Genomic DNA, 22,739 nt, shown 5'->3' with positions numbered 1-22,739 from the left:
GTTTGGTAGTATAACATGCACTGTATAATGCAAAGCTGGTTAAGTATATTGGGTGATTCTGAAGGAAATAGTTACCATTCCTTATAACTGAATAGGTAGGTGACAGAAATGCAGAACAGTATTGATATATGAAAAAGATTCAAAAGGGAGCAAAACAATATTTAGAACTATAAACTATAGTTCTAAATAGTTCTGTTTAGTTTATAGTTCTGAATAGTTCTGTTTTCAAAATAGAAAATCCAGAAATAAATCCAGTGGAAATCTGAAAAGTCAATGTATAACAAAAGTAGTCTTCCTAATCACAAAGAATAGGTTATTTAAGGAATGCTACTGGCAAAACTGGCTATCCATTGAGAAAAAAATAAAATTAGATCCTATTATCTTATTCCATATACAAACATTGATTTGAGTTTAATTAAACATAGTCTAGAAAAATCTAGGATATTACATGATACAATCTAGGGATAGGTAATACTTTTTAAGCTAAGATACAAACCCCAAAATTATAAAAGAAATCACAGACACATTTTACCATAAGAACATATCTATAGCAAAAGATAATAAATGGCAAGTCAACAGACACATGATAGAGTTGAAAAAACACTGTGAAGGAAGGACAGAGTAGTAATATCTATGACATCAAAAAGAAAGGATAGGACTTCCCTGGTGGCACAGTGGTTAAGAATCTGCCTGCCAATGCAGGGGAAACGGGTTCGAGCCCTGGTCTGGGAAGATCCCACATGCTACAGAGCAACTAAGCCCATGCGCCACAACTACTGAGCCTGTGCTCTAGAGCCTGCGAGCCATAACTACTGAGCCCGTGTGCCACAACTACTGAAGCCCTCACGCCTAGGGCCTGTGCTCCACAACAAGAGAAGCCACAACAGTGAGAAGCCTGTGCACCGCAATGAAGGGTAGCCCCCACTCATTGCAACTAGAGAAAGCCTGGGCACAGCAACGAAGACCCAACACAGCCAAAAATAAATAAATAAAGAAATTTATTTTAAAAAAAGAAACGAAAGGATAAACAACCAATATAAATAGGGATTTAGAGAAAAAGGTACTTTTGATTGAAAAATTAAGATGAATATGCACATTGAAATTTGATGCTGTTTTATAAAATAAATGGTAAAAAAAATTTCTATATGAGTATTTCTCTCTGTGTGTGTGTGTTAAATAACTATTCCTTCAACATTGTATGACTGCAGAAAAAAATGCAGAAGGATACTCACTAATTTTTCAAGAATGTTTATGGAGTAGTAAATATGGGTAAGAGAGCCAAATTAAAAAGGAAATTATAAGGGAAGAAAAGAGAAAAAAAGAAAAGAAAAAGGGGGAAGAAAGCAAAAGAACCATCCTGTACTAAAATAGCTAGTATGTACGATGTAATCACATACCTACATTGTTATAAAATTGTACACACATGCAGACATGAAAAAAAATTAAGATTAAAAAGGACGTTGCAACCAAACTTGCCAGAGGGCATATCCAAGGAATTCATATCAGTATTTAGATGCTCTTCTGCTTGCATTCTCACAAAATACAGTCCAAAGTGGCCATGGAGGCCGAGCATAGTCCTTGATTATTATCAATCTGAAGTTGTTATGTATGTGTTTGGCTTGACAGCATTAAAGGAACAGGGGTCACTTCAATCTGGTTTTATGGTTTATTCCAGAGGTCAACAAACTTTCTATGAAAAAACCAAATAGTAATATATTTTAGGCTTTCTGGGCCATATCATCTCTATCACAGCTACTCATCTCTGCCGCTGTAGGCAAAAGCAGTCACAGACTTCGATGGTTAATTTTGTGGTTAAATTGGGGAGGCCAGAGTATCGAGTTATTTAATCATATGCTAATTTAGGCATTGTAGTGAAGATATTTTGTATAGTAATTGTAGATAGATAGATAGATAGGTAGACAGGTAGATAGATAGTTAGGTATCACATACTATTGGTTCTGTTTCTGTGGAGAACCCTGACATACACAGATAAGACTATATAAATTAAAAAAAAAAGACTACATAAATTAATGGACCTGGCTGTGTTCCAATAAAACTATTTACAGTAACAGGTAGTGGATCACATTTGGCCTTGTACCATAGTTTTCCAACCTTTAGTACTATCGATAATAAAAGATAGTTGCTTTTATTAAAAACTCCATGTTTCAGGCAGTGTGAAAGGTGTTTCACACATGGATTCCAAGTGCTCCATAAGCTGAGAATTGTTCCTGACCAGGCCAGATGTTCTGGAGCAGCAATGTGAGCTGGAATAATTTTTCTAGAACCAGTGAGATCTAGACCATAGCTTAAGCGTAAGAAAGAGTTTCTCAGAGAAGGCTTCAAGATGGTATTCTTTTTATTTGTTTTTATATTGTTTTACCTATTGGCTTTAGGGATTGAAAGTTATTGCTTCTAATCCAACAGAAGTGAACCAACAGCATGTCTTGGATGCTCACTTATTAAATGGGGTACCTTTCAATTGAACTTGATAAGGGGAAAATTAAAATTCACTAAATCAGGGGTTTATTATTTTTGGTAAAAAGAATTTTTTACATCAAAGATTTAAAGCAAAGGACCTTTTAAGTAACATATTCCTTTGAAGACAGAGTCTTCAATCTATAGCTATTTTTCAATAATAAGTACCATACACTTAAAGTTATCTATAACTTTAAATAGTAGAGCCTCAATTTGGTTTATGCCACAAGGTTCCCTTCTCCAGAGATTAATAAAACTCCCGTTTAAGAAGAATTCGCATCCTTTGTTTTCAACTTAGGGGCCCCCAAATAAGCACTCTTATTTCATCCCAGGTATTACCTTCTGTTCCTCAAAAGTTTAAGAAATAACCTACATTTAAATTAATTTGATTTACAAAAAGCAAATATAATCACATCTTTTCAAGATCACATCATTTATGCAAAGTGGAGAATATCTATAAAATTACCCTTACCATAGAGAAGCTTCTTGGAAGGTTAGGTTGTAAATGTTAAAATGTGGGGAAAACAGGAACTTTGAAATTCAGTATCTGAAAGAGAATTCTAACCTATCAAGTAGCTGAAGAAATACTTAAGCATAAGAGTAAAGGGTTGTTATGATCATGGCCAAATGACAAATTTATAAAGTAAAAGGGGATAAATTAATAATAGTAAAGAAGACCTTAATTTAGAGAAGTCAAGTTCGGAAATGGAAACTAATGGGTTGGTGTGGCAAGTGGTGAACAAAGATATTTCGATACAAAAAAGTATGTCAGAGTTGGTCATAAGCATAAAAAGTTCAGCAAAGGAAGGTCAAGTGGGGGAACTCTGTGCAAAAAAAGGCAACTGAGGGGTCTAAATTGGTCAGAACAGTTCTAATTTCAAATAATTTGCCATCAAATCATTGGTCCTGATTTTAAGTTCAGAAAATATAGTCACTATCATACCTATTTGTATCTACAATCTGTTATCAAACTGTCTTTAACGTAGAAAATCTTAATAATTATTTGCTGATAATGATAATTATCTGGAAACTCAAATCAGAGAAAGGACATTTAAAAACAATATCAACTAATAATTCTTAAAAAAATACTTATTAGTGGTCTTTATTTACTAGCATCAACAAGAAACTGATTTGGAAGTTCTGTTTAGCATAGGAAATTGGTGGCACACTCACCTCTGCTGATATTATCAGTGTTGGGTGGGGATGAAGCGACAATCTGCCAAAATCTGAACCATCCTTACCAGGTTTGGGGTTTCTGTAGAGAAGTCACCTATACCAAGTCTGACTGCCATAGCTCAGGAAAATAGTGCAGTCATTCCTCCTAGCGTACAATGTACTTCAGAAGATGTTTAAGGGACCTATGTAATAAGCCCCAGGAAGATAATATTAGTAGTGGTTTAGACAAGGAATGTAATAGCTAACAATTATGGAATGCTTATTATGTTCCAGGAACTGATGCATTATCTCATTTAATCCTTTCAACAACCTTGTGGGTTATGGGTATTCTTATTAACTCCATTTTACAGGAAACCTGGGCTTGGCAAGGTTAAAGAATTGCTCAAGACAACAAAGGTAGTAAGAGGCTGGGCTGGGATTTGAACCCATGCAGTCTGATGCTTCAGGGTGTGTATACCCATAACCACAATGCTACAGGTACACTCAAACAGGCTGGGGGAAAAATATCAGTTTTCTATACAGGGTAAATTAATTTTCTCAAACTTAATCTCTGTTCACTTTATCTCACACCAGATGGTTAATCTACAACTCACATTTTTAAAAGTTATACTGGCATTTATGTGCCAACTTTAAATAATAATGATCTTTAGTATTTTACAATTTACAATAGTGAAGCATGGACAGTCTGTTAGTCCCCAAGACAGAGCGAAATAAATAGAGATGATACTGATAGTGCACACTCTCCAAGTGAAATGACAAAGAAATACACATAAACTTCATACTTCATTTATTGAAATTATTTGGATCCAATGAATTGCTTAAACAACCCAATAAAACAGGTCAGTTTACAAATCAAGTGTCATCAGTATGCCTCCAAGTTTCAATAACTTATCTTCACCGGTGAAGAACTTATATGTTTGATACATTATTCAAAACCCACATATCACCTAAATCCACAGAAACTGTGGCTTTTTCCTCTAACCTACTCCCTTTTATTCATTAGTATTCACTTACATCTTCGTTCACCACATTTATAGCTCTTTGAAGGTTTCGTTTCATTCTCATCAGACCATTTACCTCACAATTATCCTCCCTGTTTCTAAATGGATGCATTTTTACTGGAAAATCTGTAGCTACACTACCAAAGATTAGTATCACGATTTAAAAGACATGACTGCAAAAGTACACCACCACCAACACCGAATTACCGCAAGGAACGAAAGGTCCCAGACAAATGAGCTCCAGCCTTTAAAGAGGAGAGCTCGCTGCCACCACCTAGGGCGGGCAGGGAATAGGAGGAGGGGAGGTCGGAAAGGCAGTGTTTGATTCAAGTCAATAAACATTCACTGCGCCACTCACCAAGCGCCAAAAAAAAAAAAAAGATGGGCGGTATTTCGAGCAGTGGGCCTTGCAGGTTTGCCGGAGAGGGCAAGAGACTGTGGCGCGGACTTGGACGCTGGGGAGCGGCAGGGCTGGATCTGAGCCCTTCACCAGGCAGGCGACGGCGGCCAACCAGGGCCGGGCCTCCAGCGCCCCGCTCCCGCGGCCCGCACACTCGCCGGCCCAGCCACCAGCCCGATGGCCGACCTGCCGCAGCCGCTTACCGGTGGCGCCTCGCTGCCTCCCCGGAGGCAGCCCTTCAACGGTTGTCGCAGTCAGAGCACCACCCCGCGGTGGGGTACGTCGAGCCCGCCCGCAGCTCTCGGATCCGCTCAGCTCCACCACTCTCGCGAGAGGTCGGGGGAGGCCGCGAAGTGGAGGAAGGAGAAGGGAGGGGCATTTAACGGTGGTGGCTGGTTCTGCGCCGGATCCGCGAGTCGGGCGGGCGCCATTGTGATTCGGGGCCGACTTTTCTGCCTCTGTTAGAGGCCTCGAACTCCGAGGAGGAAGGCGGCGGTGTGATCGCTGGAAGCGGGACGGGCCCTATTCAGTGCCAGCTCTGGAGCAGGGGTAATAAGCTGCGGAGCTCGGGCTTCTCCCTCTCGGGGAGGGGGTTGTAAAGGCCGCGGGTGGGGGAGGGGAGGAAACGATGTGCTAGCCTGGGGACGCCGAGGCCGCCTCGTTCCTCTCAGAATCGGGGCGGAGGAGCTTGATCCGGGACCGCGGATCCTCTGCCGGCGGCCTTTCGTCCCGTGTTGGAGTTTGTGACGGGTGGAGGGGGCAGGCTGTGCGTCTTCCTTGTGGACGTGCGGCGGGCGAGGGCAAGGGGCTTGAGCCCTGTTTTGGCCTTTGGCTACCTCCTCCTCGACGGGGGTGAGGACGGTCCTCCGGGGCGGGCCGGGAGTGTCACGAGTGAGGTATTTAATGAGCGAGGTGTTGAAGACAGGGAGGCTTAGGGCTCTGCCAACCCAGGTTCGAATTGAAGGGACGTTGCCAGCCCCTTAGATGGGATAAAGGCTTGCTCATTGATCGTCCCAGATCTTGAGTATCGTGATACTTTGGGATTCCTTACCACAATACGTGGTAAGTTGTATGTTATCAAATTGAACTAGGTGGTGGTATGTATAAAAACGGACCTGTTGGCGTAAGAAGTGAAATATGGAAGGCACTAGTAGTTGAATACAGTACTCCCTCATTTTGTTGAAACTGCGTAGAGAAGATGAATGTGTACACACAGCAAAAGTACTACAATTCTTTTTTCCTATGAACAGATATAAATATATGGGGAATATCCCTCTCTCGGTAGTACATTGATCACGACCGTTGTCGTTTGGCGCTATTAAGAGCAAAGGTACCAAGTGAAATTGAATTGAATTATTTTTTTTCGGTTTTGTAGGATGTTTTAGGTTTTGTTTTTTCTTTAATAAAATAATTTTAAAATTTCCCCTTTTCTTTCTCTTATCTGTTCGTTTCTGTCTAGGACTAAGAGATAAGGTTAAAGATGAATTTTTGATTTAAAATCAAATGGTATATTGTTGTTAAAAAAGCAGACACACACTGTAACTAGATTTTTTCTTTTCCGTGAGATAAAATTGTGTTTCAGAAATGGGGTCAGTATTTGATTTACAGCTCTACAGTATTTTGTGAAACAGCAGTGGCGTAGGAGGCATTAGAGGCCGCTCTGGGTTTGAGTCTTGATTTCGCCATAATTATTTAACCTCTTCCTAGAGTTGAAATGAGGATTAAATTAGATGAAGTAGTGTGTAGCAGTCAGCACGCTGGGGGACCTAATACTTGCAGAATGAACTTTGGATGAATGTAAGCAGTTGGAAATGATACTAAGTCCAGTTGTTTATATTCATGCATTCTTCGAATTTTACTCTCCCTGTAATATGTCCCTCACAGAGTACTGACTGCTTCTCAACACACACAATAATATACACTTATGTAAGTTCTATACTACAAATGTTTTTAGATAAGAACATTTTACAGCTCTTCTTTTGCCCTGAATTATACCACAGATATCAGCATGGTTGGTAAGCATAGTCCTGAGTTTTTTTCCGAAGTTGTGTGCTGGGTCAAATGTCATGAATAAGAATGGTTAAAAATTCCTGCTTATTTAAGTACAGGCAATTTCTGTTTCTGTCACATTGGTAAGAGAGCTTAATTTCCCAGGTAAAGCACAAAGATGCCCCTATATAGACATGCACATATGTTCTATGTGAAGGTGTCAGATAATCAGCTTGAACATAAAAAGACATCTATGGCCCCAGTTTTTAACCAGCTACATATCCATTTCACACAGCTGTTCATCTGGTATATGTTCAAGAGTTGCCCGCTTAATTTTAGGAAAATAATTGTAATGGTGTAAAACTATCAAATAATGTAAAAATTTTTGAAAGTTTGTTATTTGTTGTATTTTAGCTACTAGATTAGGGCTTCACATTACAAGAAGGAGGTTGACACAGCTTCTACCTTCCACAACTCACAATTTAATCATCAGACTAATGTATAAACAACAACTGCTATTATCTTAGTGTAAGTATTGATATATGGTAGTATTGTGGGAGCACAGAGAAGAGGTGTTTGATCTTGGGGAAAATTTTTACAGGAAGTATTGCTTGAACTGAGATGTGAAGGATGATTAGGAGTTTGATAAGGAAACTGAAAGTCATGGTATCATGGTTTGTTTTAGGAATATACAGTTTGTTCCGCATAGCCGAAACAATTGAATGGAGGGTTAGAGCATGACATGAAAGACCTTCAGTACTGTTTTTGAAAGTTAGTGCTCTATGCTGTTGGGAATAAAGAGCTGTTGTGAGAGCTGTTGTGTCCCTAAGCCAAATAAAAAATGATTTTAAATTATCTATGCTGATACATCCTTCTGTTACTACAGATAATTAAGTGCTAGTAATAAAGAACAGTGGGGAATGCATAAGTGAAATGCACAAGGTTATATCAAACCTCATTTTTAACCAACAAATTAAACTTAACTAATGAACGTTTTAGCTGTTAAATAACTTAATCAACAACTGATCACATTAGTGTAATTACAGTTTAAAACTGAGTAAAGATTTTGAGTTCTTACTAAGATCTACTTGAATTCACTAAAGCAGAATTATAGTGAAATAATTTATCTTCTCACAATTATTATTTTGCAGAAATTCGATTTTTAATACACTTGCTAATCATAAGATGAACACAGAAATGGGGAGCAGGATAAAATTATAATTTGAGAGTTGGCTGCGTTTTACTTTTCATGATCTTAATTTTTAACTTTTCTTCTCTGGTCCAGACTCATGTGGTGAAAACTGGTTTTTCTTGTTCTCAAATGTATTTCTCTGGCTCTACTGGTTAGACTAGATAAGTTGAACACCTGGTTTTAAAATTACCTACTGTCATATTCCCACTTTTGTCAATAACTTTAAGAAGGCATATTTTGAACCTTAAAAGTTAGTTTTCATCTCTTCATTATGATCATTGCACTTCAGTGTAACGTGTTTCCCACTTTCAGAATAACTCTAAAATGGTTTCCAGTTATGGAATGAAGATTGAAACTTGACACAGATTAAATACACTTCAAAGGAGGACAGATTATTTCAAAGTATTCTAACGTAGACTTAACATCATAGTCCTATTTTCTCATGGAGATGTTGAACTTTTTTCTAGTTATTGATAGTATTTTTTAAGACCTGGCTGTATCTTTATGTGTTAAATATTTGTCAGCTGAAAATCAAGGCATTTTTTTAAAGACCCCACAAGTTCTGTGCTTTACAAGTGCTTTCCTTATGTGACTACCTTTAGTTTTCATGTCTCCATGTTCACTAGGATCAATAAAACACTAGGATTTCCCATTAAGAAAAAAAAATTTTTTTCCCAGAAGCAGATTTTTTAAACAAAAGGATATACCAAATAGAGGTAAATAAAGGAATTGTAACTGTGTTTTATATTTCTGGAAGATTATTGGCTATTGAAATACATTGGTATTTTCTATGATAACTGTGGTCTTAATGCCATGAATTTATTGTATAGTAATGTTGTGCTTTTGGTAATTCAGTAACTGTAACTCCCCTGGATATTAAAGACGAAGTCTAAGTTAGACCCTGAAATCGAATCAGATTTTTCATAAGACATATCATTTCATAATGATAATTGTAGGAATAAGTTACAAAGCTTTACTCTATTGCTACGTAACGCAGCACCTCAAAACCCTGTGGATTAAAACTACTGTTTACAGTGTTTTTACAGTTCTCTGTGCCTGTTGGGTAGTTCTTCTGGTTTCCCCTGGGTTCATTCATGTATCAGTTATTCAGCTGAAGGATTTCTCAGGCTGGCACGTCCAAGATGGCATCACTCACATTTCTGGCACTTGGTGTTGGTTAAACATGGAGGCTTTGCTTAGTGTGGTCTTTTATGACATGGGGGTCCCAAGACAGCATTCCAGGAGAGTGAAAGTGGAAGCTATAAGACTTCTTACAGCCTTGGAAATCATATAATGTCATAGTGTATTCTTAGTCAAAGTAAGTCTCACAAGGTGGCCCACACTCAGGGGGTGGGGAAATAGATTCCACCTCCTCCCGGGCAGACCAGCAAGAGGACAATGCAAAAGGGTGTGGGTATTCAGCTGGGAGGGCTTTGTAGCCATACTTTGTAATTACCACAGGTTGCTTAGAATATTTTAAGAACAGACATTCTTAAGGATGTCATCACTGGGATTTGCTTTAAAATAGAGGAGGGTGAAGTAGTCAAATGTTGATAATTGTTGAAGAATGTTGTTTGGCTTCTGGAGGCTTATTATTGTCTCCACTTTTGTGTAAGTTTGAAATTTTTTCATAGTTAAAAAAAAATTTTTTTTTAAGCGTACTCAGGTAATCTAAACTCCACTTTGCAAAGTGATTTTGACCTTATTTTCCATTTATTATTTACCAGAATAGAATAGTACTCTGTTGCTTAGTATTTACTACTTCCTTTGTGGTATACAGATACTAAGGGGTATAAACTAGCAGTACTACAATTTATAAAGGGAATTGTTTTTAGGAGTTCTTTATAGATTTTATTGTAATGTAAGATAAAAAAAATCTTTTCTTCTGCCAGTAACTTTCCCTTAATTATCAAAGTTAGGTCAAATACATTAAAGAAGTTTTGGAAAACTAAGTTAAGAAAACAAAACCCACCCAGATGTACAGTAAAATGTGAATAATGGCTATTTTTTCCCCAATTTCGTATGCATATACTTATGTAAGGTATGTATGTTTTCTTTACTCAGCAGCAAGTATTCTCCTGTACATAAATCTGAATGATTTTAAAAAGTCTTTTCACTGTGTATTAAAGACAAATTTCAAATAATGAAAAAGCCAAAATAATGCCTACTAAGCTGTTTGTATGAAAATCTTTTAACATCTGATGGTATTGCTTAATAATAGCTGGTATTTGAGGATTATATACTGTGTGCCAGCAAAGCTCATGATATACCTGTAAAGTTGGTACTATTATTATTCCCATTTTCTAGGTGAAGAAATTAAGCATTAGGTTAAGGCTAGAGTCACACCAAGTAAGGGACAGACTTAAAAGCTAGCATTCTCAAATATTATGTTTTTACAAAAGTTAGAAGTTGGCTCATATGCTAAAAATTGGGCAGTGCTTAATTTATCTTGCCTATCCTGTTTCCTGTTTTGGAAAAAGAACCTTTGTTAATGAATAGTTTTAAAATAAAGGGAAAGTCTTAGGTGTAGGTTGTACTGTTTGTTAGTATGAATGGGGCTGGAGCCTTTTTGTTTGTCTGGTCATTTGCTTTATGACTACTATGTGACTGTTGACAGATCCTGAACAAGACTGTTTTTGTAGGAAGGGGACACAGTGATTTGTAGAGGATCACATGAGAGGATCTGAGAGGATACATGTTATTTGAGAGATCCCTTTATAAGCAGAATCATCGAAAAACCTTTGAGCGTTGCTCTGCTATTTCTCTTAGGAATTAACAGCTTTCCAAATTTGGTAGAAAACAAAAATTCAGGTCCTATTTGGTAGACAACTTGTGGCGGTGCTCAGAAAAAACTTTACTCTTAAGTAATGTGTAGAACTCCTTTGTTCCAAGTGTTTTCCTATACTGCCTGAAGTTTTTCAGTTTACTTTTTCATAGTGCCCTAAATTCTACTAATTAGACATTCAGTGGGGGGGCGGGGCTACCAAGAGTGATGAGATAGAAGTTACAGTTCAAGCAGAAGGCAAGGAGGTAGCATATGTGTATGGGAAAAAGTAAAATCAGTGTAAGTGATTGAAAATCAGTTAGCCCAGATTGCGCTCCTGGGTTTTCAGAACTATTTCTAGCATGCTTCTAGACCTCTTTTGGGTACTTCAGGCTACCTGTTTTTTAAAACCAACTCATCTTGGTGTGATTCTTTGTCCTCCACTCCCAACTCCCTGCAAATAAATAAAGAGAAAAATGTTTTTCATCAGTATGCTGAATAATCCAATCCCACCCCCACCCCCATTACATTCCTTTCTACTTGGGATGTTCTGAATCTACCTTCTATCCATATTTTGGCTCTCACTAATTTGTTTGGAGCCACTGTGTCTCTTCCTAATAACTTGTCCTTAGTTTGGGGCGTGGGTGGGTGGTTTGTTTTTAGCTGCCTCAAAAATTTTAGTAGATACTGAGCCTACTAAAGCCTATAGTAGTGGTTTCTTTCCCATGGTACCACAAAGGTAATAAAATTATTGACTTTCAGAATTGTAAGAAATTCAGGGAACTATATAAATCTATTATTAAGGCTAGGCAAAAGTGAAGTTTTGTTGGACCACTGATTGTTTCATCTTTGAAAGCTCTAATTGCCTGTCAGGAACTTAATTTCTGGGGTCCTTAGGGAGAAAAGTAATACACAACCTGCTTGTAAAAAGCTTCAGAATTGTTGCCTTATTAAAGTACAAACTTCCGAGCAAAGGACACAAGATTGCCTTTACAATCCGGATATAATCTACCTTATGTATTTATTTCCTTGAGAGTCCTTCGTGGTCTCCTTTTCCACGCCTTCGCTTTCATCCCTAACACATTATTTTCTATTTTCTAGTTCTTCAACATGCTTTAGCATCTTTATGTTTCTTCCTCTTTTTTTATTTTCAATCTTCAAAGGTCAACTCAGATGACACCTCTTCTGAAATCTTTCTCATCTTGTTGGAACTTTTGGATCCCCATTCAATGCTCCCATAGCATTTTCAGAATTTTCTTAAGTGTAATGATTTTTAGCAGTCTGGTATGAATGTGTAATCTAGCAATTAGTGTAATTGCTAATTATTTTAGTTGGTTTTTTTGGGGCTTCTTGACTGTGATCAAATCACTTCAGCCAATTTCTCTTCAAATTTTTTCTGTGCTCTAGTTCTTTCCTTCTGTAACTCTAATTAAATGTACAGTAGTTTTTTTACTCTTTCCTCAGTGTCTCTTAAATCCTCTCTTGTATTTACCATTATCTGTTTTTCCAAACTTCATTCTGGATAGTTTTCCTCTAGCCTATTTCCCAGTTCCTAGTTTTTCAGGTTTGCCTAGGCTACTGGTAAATGCATCAATTTCCCAGTTTGCTAACATTAGGGCCATCTCTTCATCTGGTTCTGTTGATTTTTATCTCTTGATGATGGACTGTTTTTTTTTTTTCCTTGTATTTTTGTGTCTTAATTTTTGATTGAATGGGAAACAGTGGAAATAAAAGAATAGTAGAGACTGAGATCAATAATTTTGATGCCTGGTTGTGGACATACTCTTCTGTCACTGTTAGTGTGGTGGGTTGAGTTGGTTTGGTCTGTAGTTAAGCTGGGTTTGAACTTTATTATTGCTTTATATATTTTCAAAGTATTGCAGTAGTGGATTGCTGCTGCATGGTGCTTAGTGTGAGGCTGGAGTACTGGAGGATTTCTTTGAGTATTCTTTCACTAGCCTCAACTTCCTGCAGGCCCTGCACATCTGCACCACTAAGGCTCTAAAGCTGTTGTAACTCCCTCAGCAGTAAACTGCTGCACCTTCCTATTGGAGCAAAGTTCATGGTGAAAGGAGGTGTTCTATGTTTTATGCATCCTTCTCCAGTCTTAGGTGGGCTCTGTGTGCCTGATCCTCAGAGGTGGGGCTGTCCCAAGATTTATGCCCTTCTCCCTGTCTCCTGGGTATAGCGTGCAGGCAGACTCCTGCCACCTCCTCCCCACCAGGGTGGACTGGAACTAGGATTTTTTTTAAGGTGGTAGTTGGAAGTTAACTGGAAAAGGTAGGTTAGAGTTCTGGATACTGGGGCAAAGAATTTAGACTTTGCTTTTAAGGTAGTAGAAAAGCAGTTGAAAGTATGATTGGGGGGTGGTGCTGTTACTAGTAGGGTGAAATAGAAACGAAGAAAATGTGTGGATTAATGATGAGTTCTCTTTAGACAAGGTCTAGTGTGGTATTATTAGAGACAAACTTTGTTGGTTTACTTAGAGTAGGCCTCATATTCAAGTAAAGTCTTGCTGAAAAACATTGTAAAATTCAATTTAAATTTGTCTGTTTTAGTATAAGTGTGATAGGTTTTCAGTTGCATTTGACATGAGACTATGAGATCTTGTTAACTTGCAGATAGCATTGGGCACAGAACTTTGCATGTCAGGTAATGAGAGAATTCTTTGAGGCTTTTTACCTAGACTAAGAAAGTTTAAGTTAAGATTTACAGTGTTTAATGGGCCACCAAAAACATGAACTTGCTTTAAAGAACTCTTCAGAGGTTTCCTAGGAAGCCCAACTGAATGAAATTACCTATTAAAAATGTAGTAATTTTTTACTAGGTAACAAGCCACAGGTTTATGAGAGGAAAGACTACATAAATTTTGGAGTTGGTATGAATATCTGTTTTCCACTCCTGTTGCTCATGCCAATTACTATTAAAATGCCTGAAGGTAAGGGGACACTTAACAGTGATATTAAGACTAGTTGGGTAAACTAGCAGTTAAATATCAGCTTCAGAGAATCTTCACAAGTTGAAAAGTTCAATATAGTAAAAATCTCAAATATTGATCATAAGGTTTTTGTGGCTTTGATACTTTTTTCCTGCTAGTCTTTTTTTCTGGCTTATACCTTTTCCTTTAGAGCACTTATAACTGTTTAAGTTGTATGGTTATTTGTGTTTGTTCTCTACTAGACTACAGCTTCTTCATAGTCATTATCTTAGTAGGTTCAGTGTTGTCCCCTCTACCTTCTTTCTGCATTTGAAGTTGAAGCGAGTTCTGAAGAATGGAAATGGAATGACCTCTTGGAGCTGTCAGTGCCTCAGCTTACTCAGACATAGATGTGTTGATAAGGAACGTGAGCACCCAAGTCCAGTGGATCCATCATGCCTAGGACTTGAGTGAGGCTCAAAGAGAGTAAAAATTAAGCATGTTAATAATGGAAGCTTCATAGCAATGAGGGCTGTATGCAAATTGAGTGGCAAGGCATAGCAGACAGGTACAATCTCTTCTTCTCAAGCTCATGCTTCACTATCCTATCTGACTTCACTTACAAAATACAAGTTCAAAGGTTAAAGTACTAATAATTTCAAGACGTCAGCAGTAGAGCTTTTAATCAAGCACAGGGTCCCATGTGTCAGCATAGGTGGACACACATCTATAAACCAGGCCCTGGTGATAAGTTTTTATCTTATCACTAGAAAGACAGTTCAACTATCCAACTCTAGAATCAAATTTAAAGAAATTTAAAGAAACTACATAGAGGCGAAAGGAAAGTAAGAGGCTATTATATTGACCACTGAGGAAAGATTGTACATATGAACTTTTTGTGCTTTTACTCTTTAAGTCTTGGTTAAAAGCATTGAGCTTCAGATACTTTTTTCCTGCTAGTCTTTTTTTCTGGCTTATACCTTTTCCTTTAGAGCACTTATAACTGTTTAAGTTGTATGGTTATTTGTGTTTGTTCTCTACTAGACTACAGCTTCTTCACAGTCATTATCTTAGTAGGTTCAGTGTTGTCCCCTCTCCCTGTCCCTTTGTTTAGTATTAATTAATGTGCCTAGCACATACTAAACATGTAAGAAACTATTTCTTAAATGAATGAACTTGAAAAGATGCCTTGTAGTACCTTGTAAGTGGTCCGGTAGAAGTTTTTCAAGGACTGCTTATTTTATTTATTTTATTCTATTTTTTGTGCTTTGACCTACAGCTTATACAACCAGATTACATAAGTTTTCTGGTAACACCTACATTGTCAAAATTCAATCAATTTATGTAGAGGAGTTGCCAAAAATAGTTTCATGCAGTATAAATTATAGCTCTCGGAGGACCCTGCCTCTTTGCTTTCTCCCAAGAGCTTTGTTTTGAGAGATTTCCTACTAGGTTAGTTTTATTCTGCAGTAAGAATTGGGTACAAATATAATCAAAGTAAAATACGAGAGGTATGATTAAGAAGCACTGTTATTAAAGAACCATCTATAGACCTGTATCTTTTTAAAGACATTTTATCTTCCCTTTTAAAATCCTGAACAAATACAGTCCCTTGTTTAGTGTTTGTAGAGCCTTCTTGATAAAATAACAAATTTGCTACTTGTTAAATCTTTTATGGGCTGTTGCATGTCGGTATTTAACCATTAGTATTCTTTCTACTAACGTATGCCTTCTTTAAATGTCCAATTTATAATTCACCTTTTTAATAAAAATTTTTATATGGATTTATACATAGAATTTATAAAAAGCTGAAGGAAGTAAAGATTTATGTTAGGTGACTGTATGCTTTGTCATTCAAACCAGGCCACTTTTAAGAGACAGCGCAAGTACTATTAATAATTGTCCCAGGATAATGAGCACAAATTAGGACTTTTCTGGCCATAAACTGGGACTGGTCTGGGCAAACCAGGAAATATGGTCATCTCTGCTTAAAAGGAAAACAGCAGTCCTTTGCCTCACCCTTTACCTCATTCCCAGTCCCGCTTTCCATAGGCAGCAATCCTCACCTTTTAGCTGTTTTAGGATTTACCTTCATATTTCTAAATGATGTGTTCATGATTTTTTAGTATTATATATGTGCTTTTTTATTCACCATTGTCCTTACTTCCCCTACCCACCTCAATCACACAGCATGTTTGTAGCAAGATTGATATACAGTAATCTTATGTTTACACTATCTTAACTATATAAATATTAAAGAGTTCACCCAAACACCGCAGCATCTCCTTTCTTGAACAATAGCTCTGTTTTCCCAAGTTACAAAATTAATGTATTAAATTTGCCTTTTGTTCTAAGTACTCAGCATTTTTTTCCCAATTGTATTATCATCTCTGCCACGAGCCAAAATAGTTTCCGTATGATGCTATTTTTTCCTGAGAATTTGCTTCCATTTTCTGTGATCCTGTTCCAGTCTTGATCAGTTGCTCCCTATGCTTTCCACATAATTTTGTAACTGTTTCCTGGGTTCTGTGTCTGGTTCTTTAATTCTTTACACTTCTGTTTTCCTAGGACCTGCTCTTCATTTAACTAACTTCCTATGGTTTTGTTTTTTAATAGTTTTTTAAAATCTTTCATGTCTGAATACTCTCTTCTCCACCTCACATTTAGTTGCTAGATAGGAGTTCAATGCTAAATTTTTTTCTCAGTACTATAGGCATTGCTTTATTGTCTTGAGAGTTTTTAAAGTTGTAATTAAGAAGCCATTCTGATTACTTTTCTTTTGTATATGACCCATTTTTCCGTTCTTGTAAATTATAGAATCTTCTCTTTCTTTCTGGTGTTCTGAAATTTCAAGATGATAAATGGTACTTAGTGTTGGTCTTTTTTCTTTGATCCTGCCCAGTACTCTTGACCCCTTTCAATGTGGAGATTTGTGTCCTTCAATTCTAGAAAAGTTCTTTCGTTTCTTTGATAATTTTCTCTACCTTATTTTCTTTTTTCTCTCTTTCTGTAACCATACTTACCGTCAAATGATCGATAACTCCCCTGGACAATTCTCCTGTTTTTTGAGTTACATTTTCTACTTCTGGGAGGTGTCCAAACCTTTCTGTTGGTTTATTTTAGTGTATCACATTCCTTTTTTAAGTGTGTAACATTTTGAATTTCCACAAACTGTTCATTATACTGATTGCCTTCTCAAGCATCCTGTTTTTATTTTATGAATGAATGTCTTTTGCTCCCTTTGAGGATAGTAATTAATTAGCTCCTTTCCCCAGATTTTCTCTTAAGTTCCTTTTTTTGTTATTTACTTTAGTCTTATGGGAGGTTTTCCTTGGATACCTAGTGATCCTTGATGTTTGTCTATTAGAGGGAAGCACTAAAAAAAGCTGATTAGAAACTCTTAGTGACTAGTGGACTTTGCTTTGGGTAGGATGGTCAAATGGCAGGCTAGCTGTGTAATTGGAAGCATTCCAAATGTCAGTATCCAGAAATTTTATCTCAGGTATTTTGTTTGGTTTTCTGACAGCATTGTAAAAACAGCACCAGGAAAGAGTTTTTGGGTCTCAACATTGAATATATAGATTTTGTTTTATTCCTTATACTTAACCTTTGCAGAGATGGTTGTACATTTCCTGGGTGGGGGTGGGGAGGGTTACATGGGAGATCCTTATTCTCCAGAGAATAAATATCCTGTTTTCGGAAGAATGGTACTGGGGGAGAATTGAGGGTTTTACTGCTCCAAGTACAGATTTTAATTCAGCAACTCCATGCATCATCCCTTTTTTATGATACCTTGTATCTCCAGGTCTTGATTCTTTCTAGGATGCTAAGGCCAACTGCTTTGCTTCCAGTTCCTACCTCTTTCTAGAAAGTACCTAGGGTGTATTTTTTATCCTTTCTGCTGAATTACTCTACCTCTCCTCCGACTTTTTTGGATTTTCCAAATATAACATTGAAATCTCTTGCCTTTTATGGTCCCTTTTCCTATTCTTTTCATAGTTAAAGCTTTTGGATTCATCGACTGTCATTTTATAGGGGTTTTGGAAAGAGGGACCAAAACAGATGCATAAGGATAACCTTGTCATGTTTAACTGGGACTTCAAACAGACCTTTTCTGATAAGTTATCTTTGATTTAATCATGTCCCAGAGTGTAGCTTTTACTCTGGTTTCTCATTAGCTAGATACTCTTAGTCGAATAATTTTAATTGATAGTAGGCTTGTGTTATATCTTTTTCATGTTTGTTGTGTATCCTACTGCAGTATCGGCCATATGTTTTGTTGATGTTTTTGCGTCTTCATCCTCTTTTCTGTCATTGCTTGACACCCTGTTTTTGAGGCAGATATTGAAAAAGGAAATTCTTTTGTAGTAACTTTTAAGGTAGAATGATGCTAAAACTTAGTTGATAAGTTAATGAGTTGAAAGTGAATTAGATATTTTTAACTTAAATGTTTAGATTTGAAGGTTTTAATACAGCAGATATACCTATCTAGGCAAGTGAAGTACATTACTTTTTTCTTGCCTTAATTTCAATCCACTACCAGAAAAATAAGGGAATAATTTTTGACCTTGAAAGTGGGTAACTGGGAGGAGTTGAAGAGATTATTGTGATTTCTTTTTACTGTTACTTTCTTTTGCCCTTCTCTTTTTACTCTCAAGACTGGTGGTATCTCAGTTGTTCAGAGGCCTCATTGTAAATCCTTTCCCCAGAAAACTTTAAAAGTTTTTCTTTAATTTATAAAATTAATGCTTTTATAGCAGCCTTACTTGTAATAGCCTAAAACTGGAAACAGTCCAGTGTCCATCTGCAGTAGAATAGACAAATTGTGTGTATTGATACAGTGGAATATTACATAAACTAATCAGAGTGAACTTACTACAACTGCATGCAACAGCAGAATTAGTCTCACAAATATAATGTTGAGCAAATGAAGCCAGACATAAAGGAGTACATGTTGTATGAATCCACTTATAGAGAGAGTTAAAAAATAAGGCATAGCTAATGGTGACTCTTGGCATGTGTTGAGGAATGTTTAGTGAAGAAAACTTAGAAATTATTCTCACTTTTGAGAAGGGGAGACAGGAAAACAAATTACAGTGTGTAGTATGATGTCTTTAAAAAAGTATGTAAAAAGTGGAAGTAACACTTGATCTTGTTTTAAGACTATGCCCAGGAATTGAATGGGGAATGTATAGACTTTGCAGGCACATACAAAGTCCTGTGAGAGCATATTGTGTTAGGGAATGTATAGATACTACAGTACAGCTAATGCTATGAGTATCGAACATTCATAATAGGAATAACAAGAGTCAAGGGCTGATTCGTGTAGGATTTTATTTACTTATTTACTTTATTTATTTACTTATTTAGGCTGTGCCGGGTCTTAGTTGTGACACTCGGACTTCATAGTTGCCGCATGCAGAGTCTTAGTTGCAGCATGCATGCGGGATCTACTTCCCCGCGCGGGCCCCCTGCATTGGGAGCGTGGAGTCTTACCAACTGGACCACTAGGGAAGTCCCTAGGATTTTATATAGAGGAAATTGAATAAGGAAAAGAGCTCAGGCTTTAGAAACAACAAACCTCAGTTTCTCATCACCACTTTTATCATGTTTGCTTCATTTTATGGGCAATAGGGAACCTTTGATGGTCTTCAGACCTCTGCCTGTAGAAGGAGAGTGATGATAATCTCACAGTTTACCATTCGGTTAATTTGCATGGTTAATTCTTGATTTGAGCTGATCATTAAGGAGAGGATTAAGAATCAAAGGTTTGCATGTTTTCCAAAAGGCAATTAATCAAAATTTGCATTTCACAGGAAACATTAAGAATGGAGTCTAAACCTTCAAGGATTCCAAGAAGAATTTCTGTTCAACCCTCTAGCTCTTTAAGTGCTAGGATGATGTCTGGAAGCAGAGGAAGTAGTTTAAATGATACCTATCACTCAAGGGACTCTTCGTTTAGACTGGATTCTGAATATCAGGTAACATCTTAATTTGGAATGTGTGTATATACACAGTCTCATTTTCAAAATCCTTGGGGCCATGTGATTTTCTGGATTTTAGAAAAGTAGTAGAGTGTGTTTATAACACCCTCAGCTGGATCTGAGGCATCCCGTAATCAAAAGATTAATATATCTGCAGCAGACTGATTTAATGTTCCACACTAGCAAAAACTTAATGTTTTTCAAAGTTTTGAACTTAAGAATTTTGAATAAGGGATTGTGGTCATAAGTAAAATGTTCATAGTTTCCAAAGACTTGGAAACCTTCTAACCTAAAAGCATTGAAGTATTAGTTGAATTAACAGGCTGTCTTTTACATGAATTATGGGGTTTTATTTTTACAGTTAGTAATGAGTTTGCATTGATTCATAATCTACATAAAGCAATCTAAGTTCCTTTTATGTAGCTAATTTTCCTTAGGACCAATAACACTTTGGTTTTTGAAATAGCTTATTATTGTTATAACAATGGTTGTAGTATAAAACTGTAAATCTCAGAGGCATGGCTTGTAGCTTTAACACAGTTTATCTTGCTCATCTTTCAAATGTTAAGTTTATCGCGTTATTGGCTGAACACCTCATTAAATCGCACGACATTTGCAAAAGTCTTATGTTTCGGTAACTGACTCTAAGAGAATCCTTTAGTGGAAATGTCTGTTTAAGTCTTAAGTAATGTTTATATATTTATATATCATGCAATGTACTATATGACAAAGTCATTTGAAAGTTCTTCTGTGTAGTAATAAGCATTTTATAAAATACTCAGAGAAGCACAAATGAAATAAAATAATTTCTCTAAAATGCCCATATCTACTGCCAGCCTGCTGACATTATGTGTACTGTTTACTTGGACTTATTTTAAATGTTGTTTGATAATGTATTTTTTTTACTCTGTTGCTAGGCAAGAGTATGCTTGCCAGAGGTGCAGAATCACATATTTTCCATTCTACAGAAATGTTGTAGGTTAAATGATTGTGACTTGTTAAGAGCACACAATTGGGGTTTTTTCCTATATTAATAAAATTTTGTCTAATTTTTCGTATAGCTAATTAGTGAGGAACACAGGCTCTGAAACCAGACTAAAAGTCTTGAATATATTTAGAAAACTTACTGACATTCACTTTAAAGTAATATTTTCAGACTTTTTCTTCCAGTTTGTTCTTAATGTCATAGATTATTCTGAAAGTCTAATTTTTCATTGTGGAAGTTAAACAAATGCAAACATGTAAAAAAATTTTAAACGTTTTATTGGTTCTTAATAAGATTAATCAGTTTTATAAATTTTGGTGTTTTCCTTAATGTTTTTCAGTTATTTTAAGTGGCTTCCAATCTTTTTCTTTCTTTCTTTAATGGGTTATAGGAGTATTTCCAATCTTATCAACTATTCGTAGGCTGCTTTGCTCTTTTAGTTTTGATTTAGGAACTGAAATTCCTGTGTTCTTGAGGAAAGTACTTTTCTGTTTCCTCTTCTGTGAAATGGTGATAATGGTAATTTTCTCACATAGTTACTGTTAAAATTAATTGGCAGAAATAATACATGTAAAGCACTTAGAACAACAGTGCCTGGACCCTAGTAAGAGTTCAGATGTTACAGGTTATAATTACCATTGTGACTGCTGTTGTTATCATTTCCTGGCTTTGCATTGGTTTAAATAGATAATTAATATCCTTAGGGGATAGTATAATATGTTATCAGAATATTTAAATTATATATCACACATTTAGTTTTATTTAATATTCTTAAGATTATTCAGCAAGATGTGTATTTAATGAATGAAAGAGACCTTTGAATATCAAAGGGAACTTTTTTGGTTAATTGCTGATATTTTCTGACTCAAAACCATCTGGGACACAACACTCTCCCCCCCCCCTTTTTAATTATTTATTTATTTATTGGCTGCGTTGGGTCTTCGTTGCTGTGCGCGGGCTTTCTCTAATTGCGGCCAGTGGGGGCTAGTCTTTGTTGCGGTGTGCGGGCTTCTCATTGTGGTGGCTTCTCTTTGTTGCAGAGCACAGGCTGTAGGCACGCGGGCTGCAGGAGTTGTGGCACGTGGGCTCAGTAGTTGTGGCTTGCAGGCTCTAGAGCGCAGCCTCAGTAGTTGTGGCACACAGGCTTAGTTGCTCTGTGGCATATGGGATCTTCCCGGACCAGGGATTGAACCCTTGTCTCCTGCATTGGCAGGTGGATTCTTAACCGCTGTGCCACCAGGGAAGTCCCTCCCCTTCTTTATTATACTTAGTGAACCTTGAGAAAGGAGGGTCAGAACAGGGCATAGTAGTTCAATCTCATTTACATTATGGATCAGATGATAAGAAAACACCATATTTATACAGTGCTTGACATTTTGCAGCATATTTTTAATTTTTAATCTTAGTTAAATAGGACAGATGCTTGTGTCATTTCATAAATAAAAGATCTGAAATCTGGAAAGATAAGTGGTTTCTCCCAGTTCCAGGATTAGTATACAGTGTGCCTGAGCTGAAGAATCTAAGACTTCTGGATAGCATTGTGTCTTTGGCAAATGTAGGTTCTAAGTTCCAAACAATTTGTAAGCTGGGCTGCCTCTGCTGTTAATCTTGCTGATATTTCTGTTACTCTATCTTTAAATTTTTGTTACAATTTGAATGGTAGAAAACTGTGATCACCTTAATCTCTTTGGTAACAGTAAATAGAATTTTAGATATTTTTGGAAAGAAAATTTATGTAATTCATATTGTTAAAAGTGAAAATTTGGGAGTATTCTGTGAATATGTAATTATTTTTGTTACTTTTATATATTTTTCTGTAACTTAATTTAAGCAACCCCTAATCCCACTTCTTGCTT

General features: G+C 36.8%; 2 protein-coding genes across 8 annotated transcripts in view; one reads left to right on the top strand and one right to left on the bottom strand.

Annotated features, from left to right (window-relative positions):
- BAZ2B (bromodomain adjacent to zinc finger domain 2B) overlaps window positions 1-5,364 on the bottom strand; it is a 382,496-nt gene extending 377,132 nt beyond the window's left edge. Inside the window, exon 1 of one of the 2 annotated variants that reach the window (XM_029225702.1) lies at window positions 5,256-5,364. The gene's annotated coding sequence lies outside the window, so the exon portion shown is untranslated. The remainder of the gene's footprint in view (window positions 1-5,255) is intronic. The other variant, XM_029225703.1, reaches the window with a different exon arrangement.
- A 78-nt stretch (window positions 5,365-5,442) lies between these two features.
- MARCH7 (membrane associated ring-CH-type finger 7) overlaps window positions 5,443-22,739 on the top strand; it is a 47,994-nt gene continuing 30,697 nt past the window's right edge. For all 6 annotated transcript variants that reach the window (XR_003793871.1, XR_003793870.1, XM_029224785.1 and 3 more), the window contains exons 1-2: window positions 5,443-5,601; window positions 19,731-19,895. Coding sequence is in view for 4 of the 6 variants with exons in the window: in XM_029224785.1 (XP_029080618.1) it covers window positions 19,743-19,895 (153 nt within the window). In the remaining 2 variants the exon portion in view is untranslated. The remainder of the gene's footprint in view (window positions 5,602-19,730; window positions 19,896-22,739) is intronic.

Source organism: Monodon monoceros, unplaced genomic scaffold, assembly GCF_005190385.1.
Source record: "Monodon monoceros isolate NGI ecotype Baffin Bay Population unplaced genomic scaffold, NGI_Narwhal_1 Super_Scaffold_16, whole genome shotgun sequence".
Classification (NCBI taxonomy): Eukaryota; Metazoa; Chordata; class Mammalia; order Artiodactyla; family Monodontidae; genus Monodon; species Monodon monoceros.
Note: the sequence above shows the minus strand (reverse complement) of the source record. Positions and strands in the feature narration are given on the sequence as shown.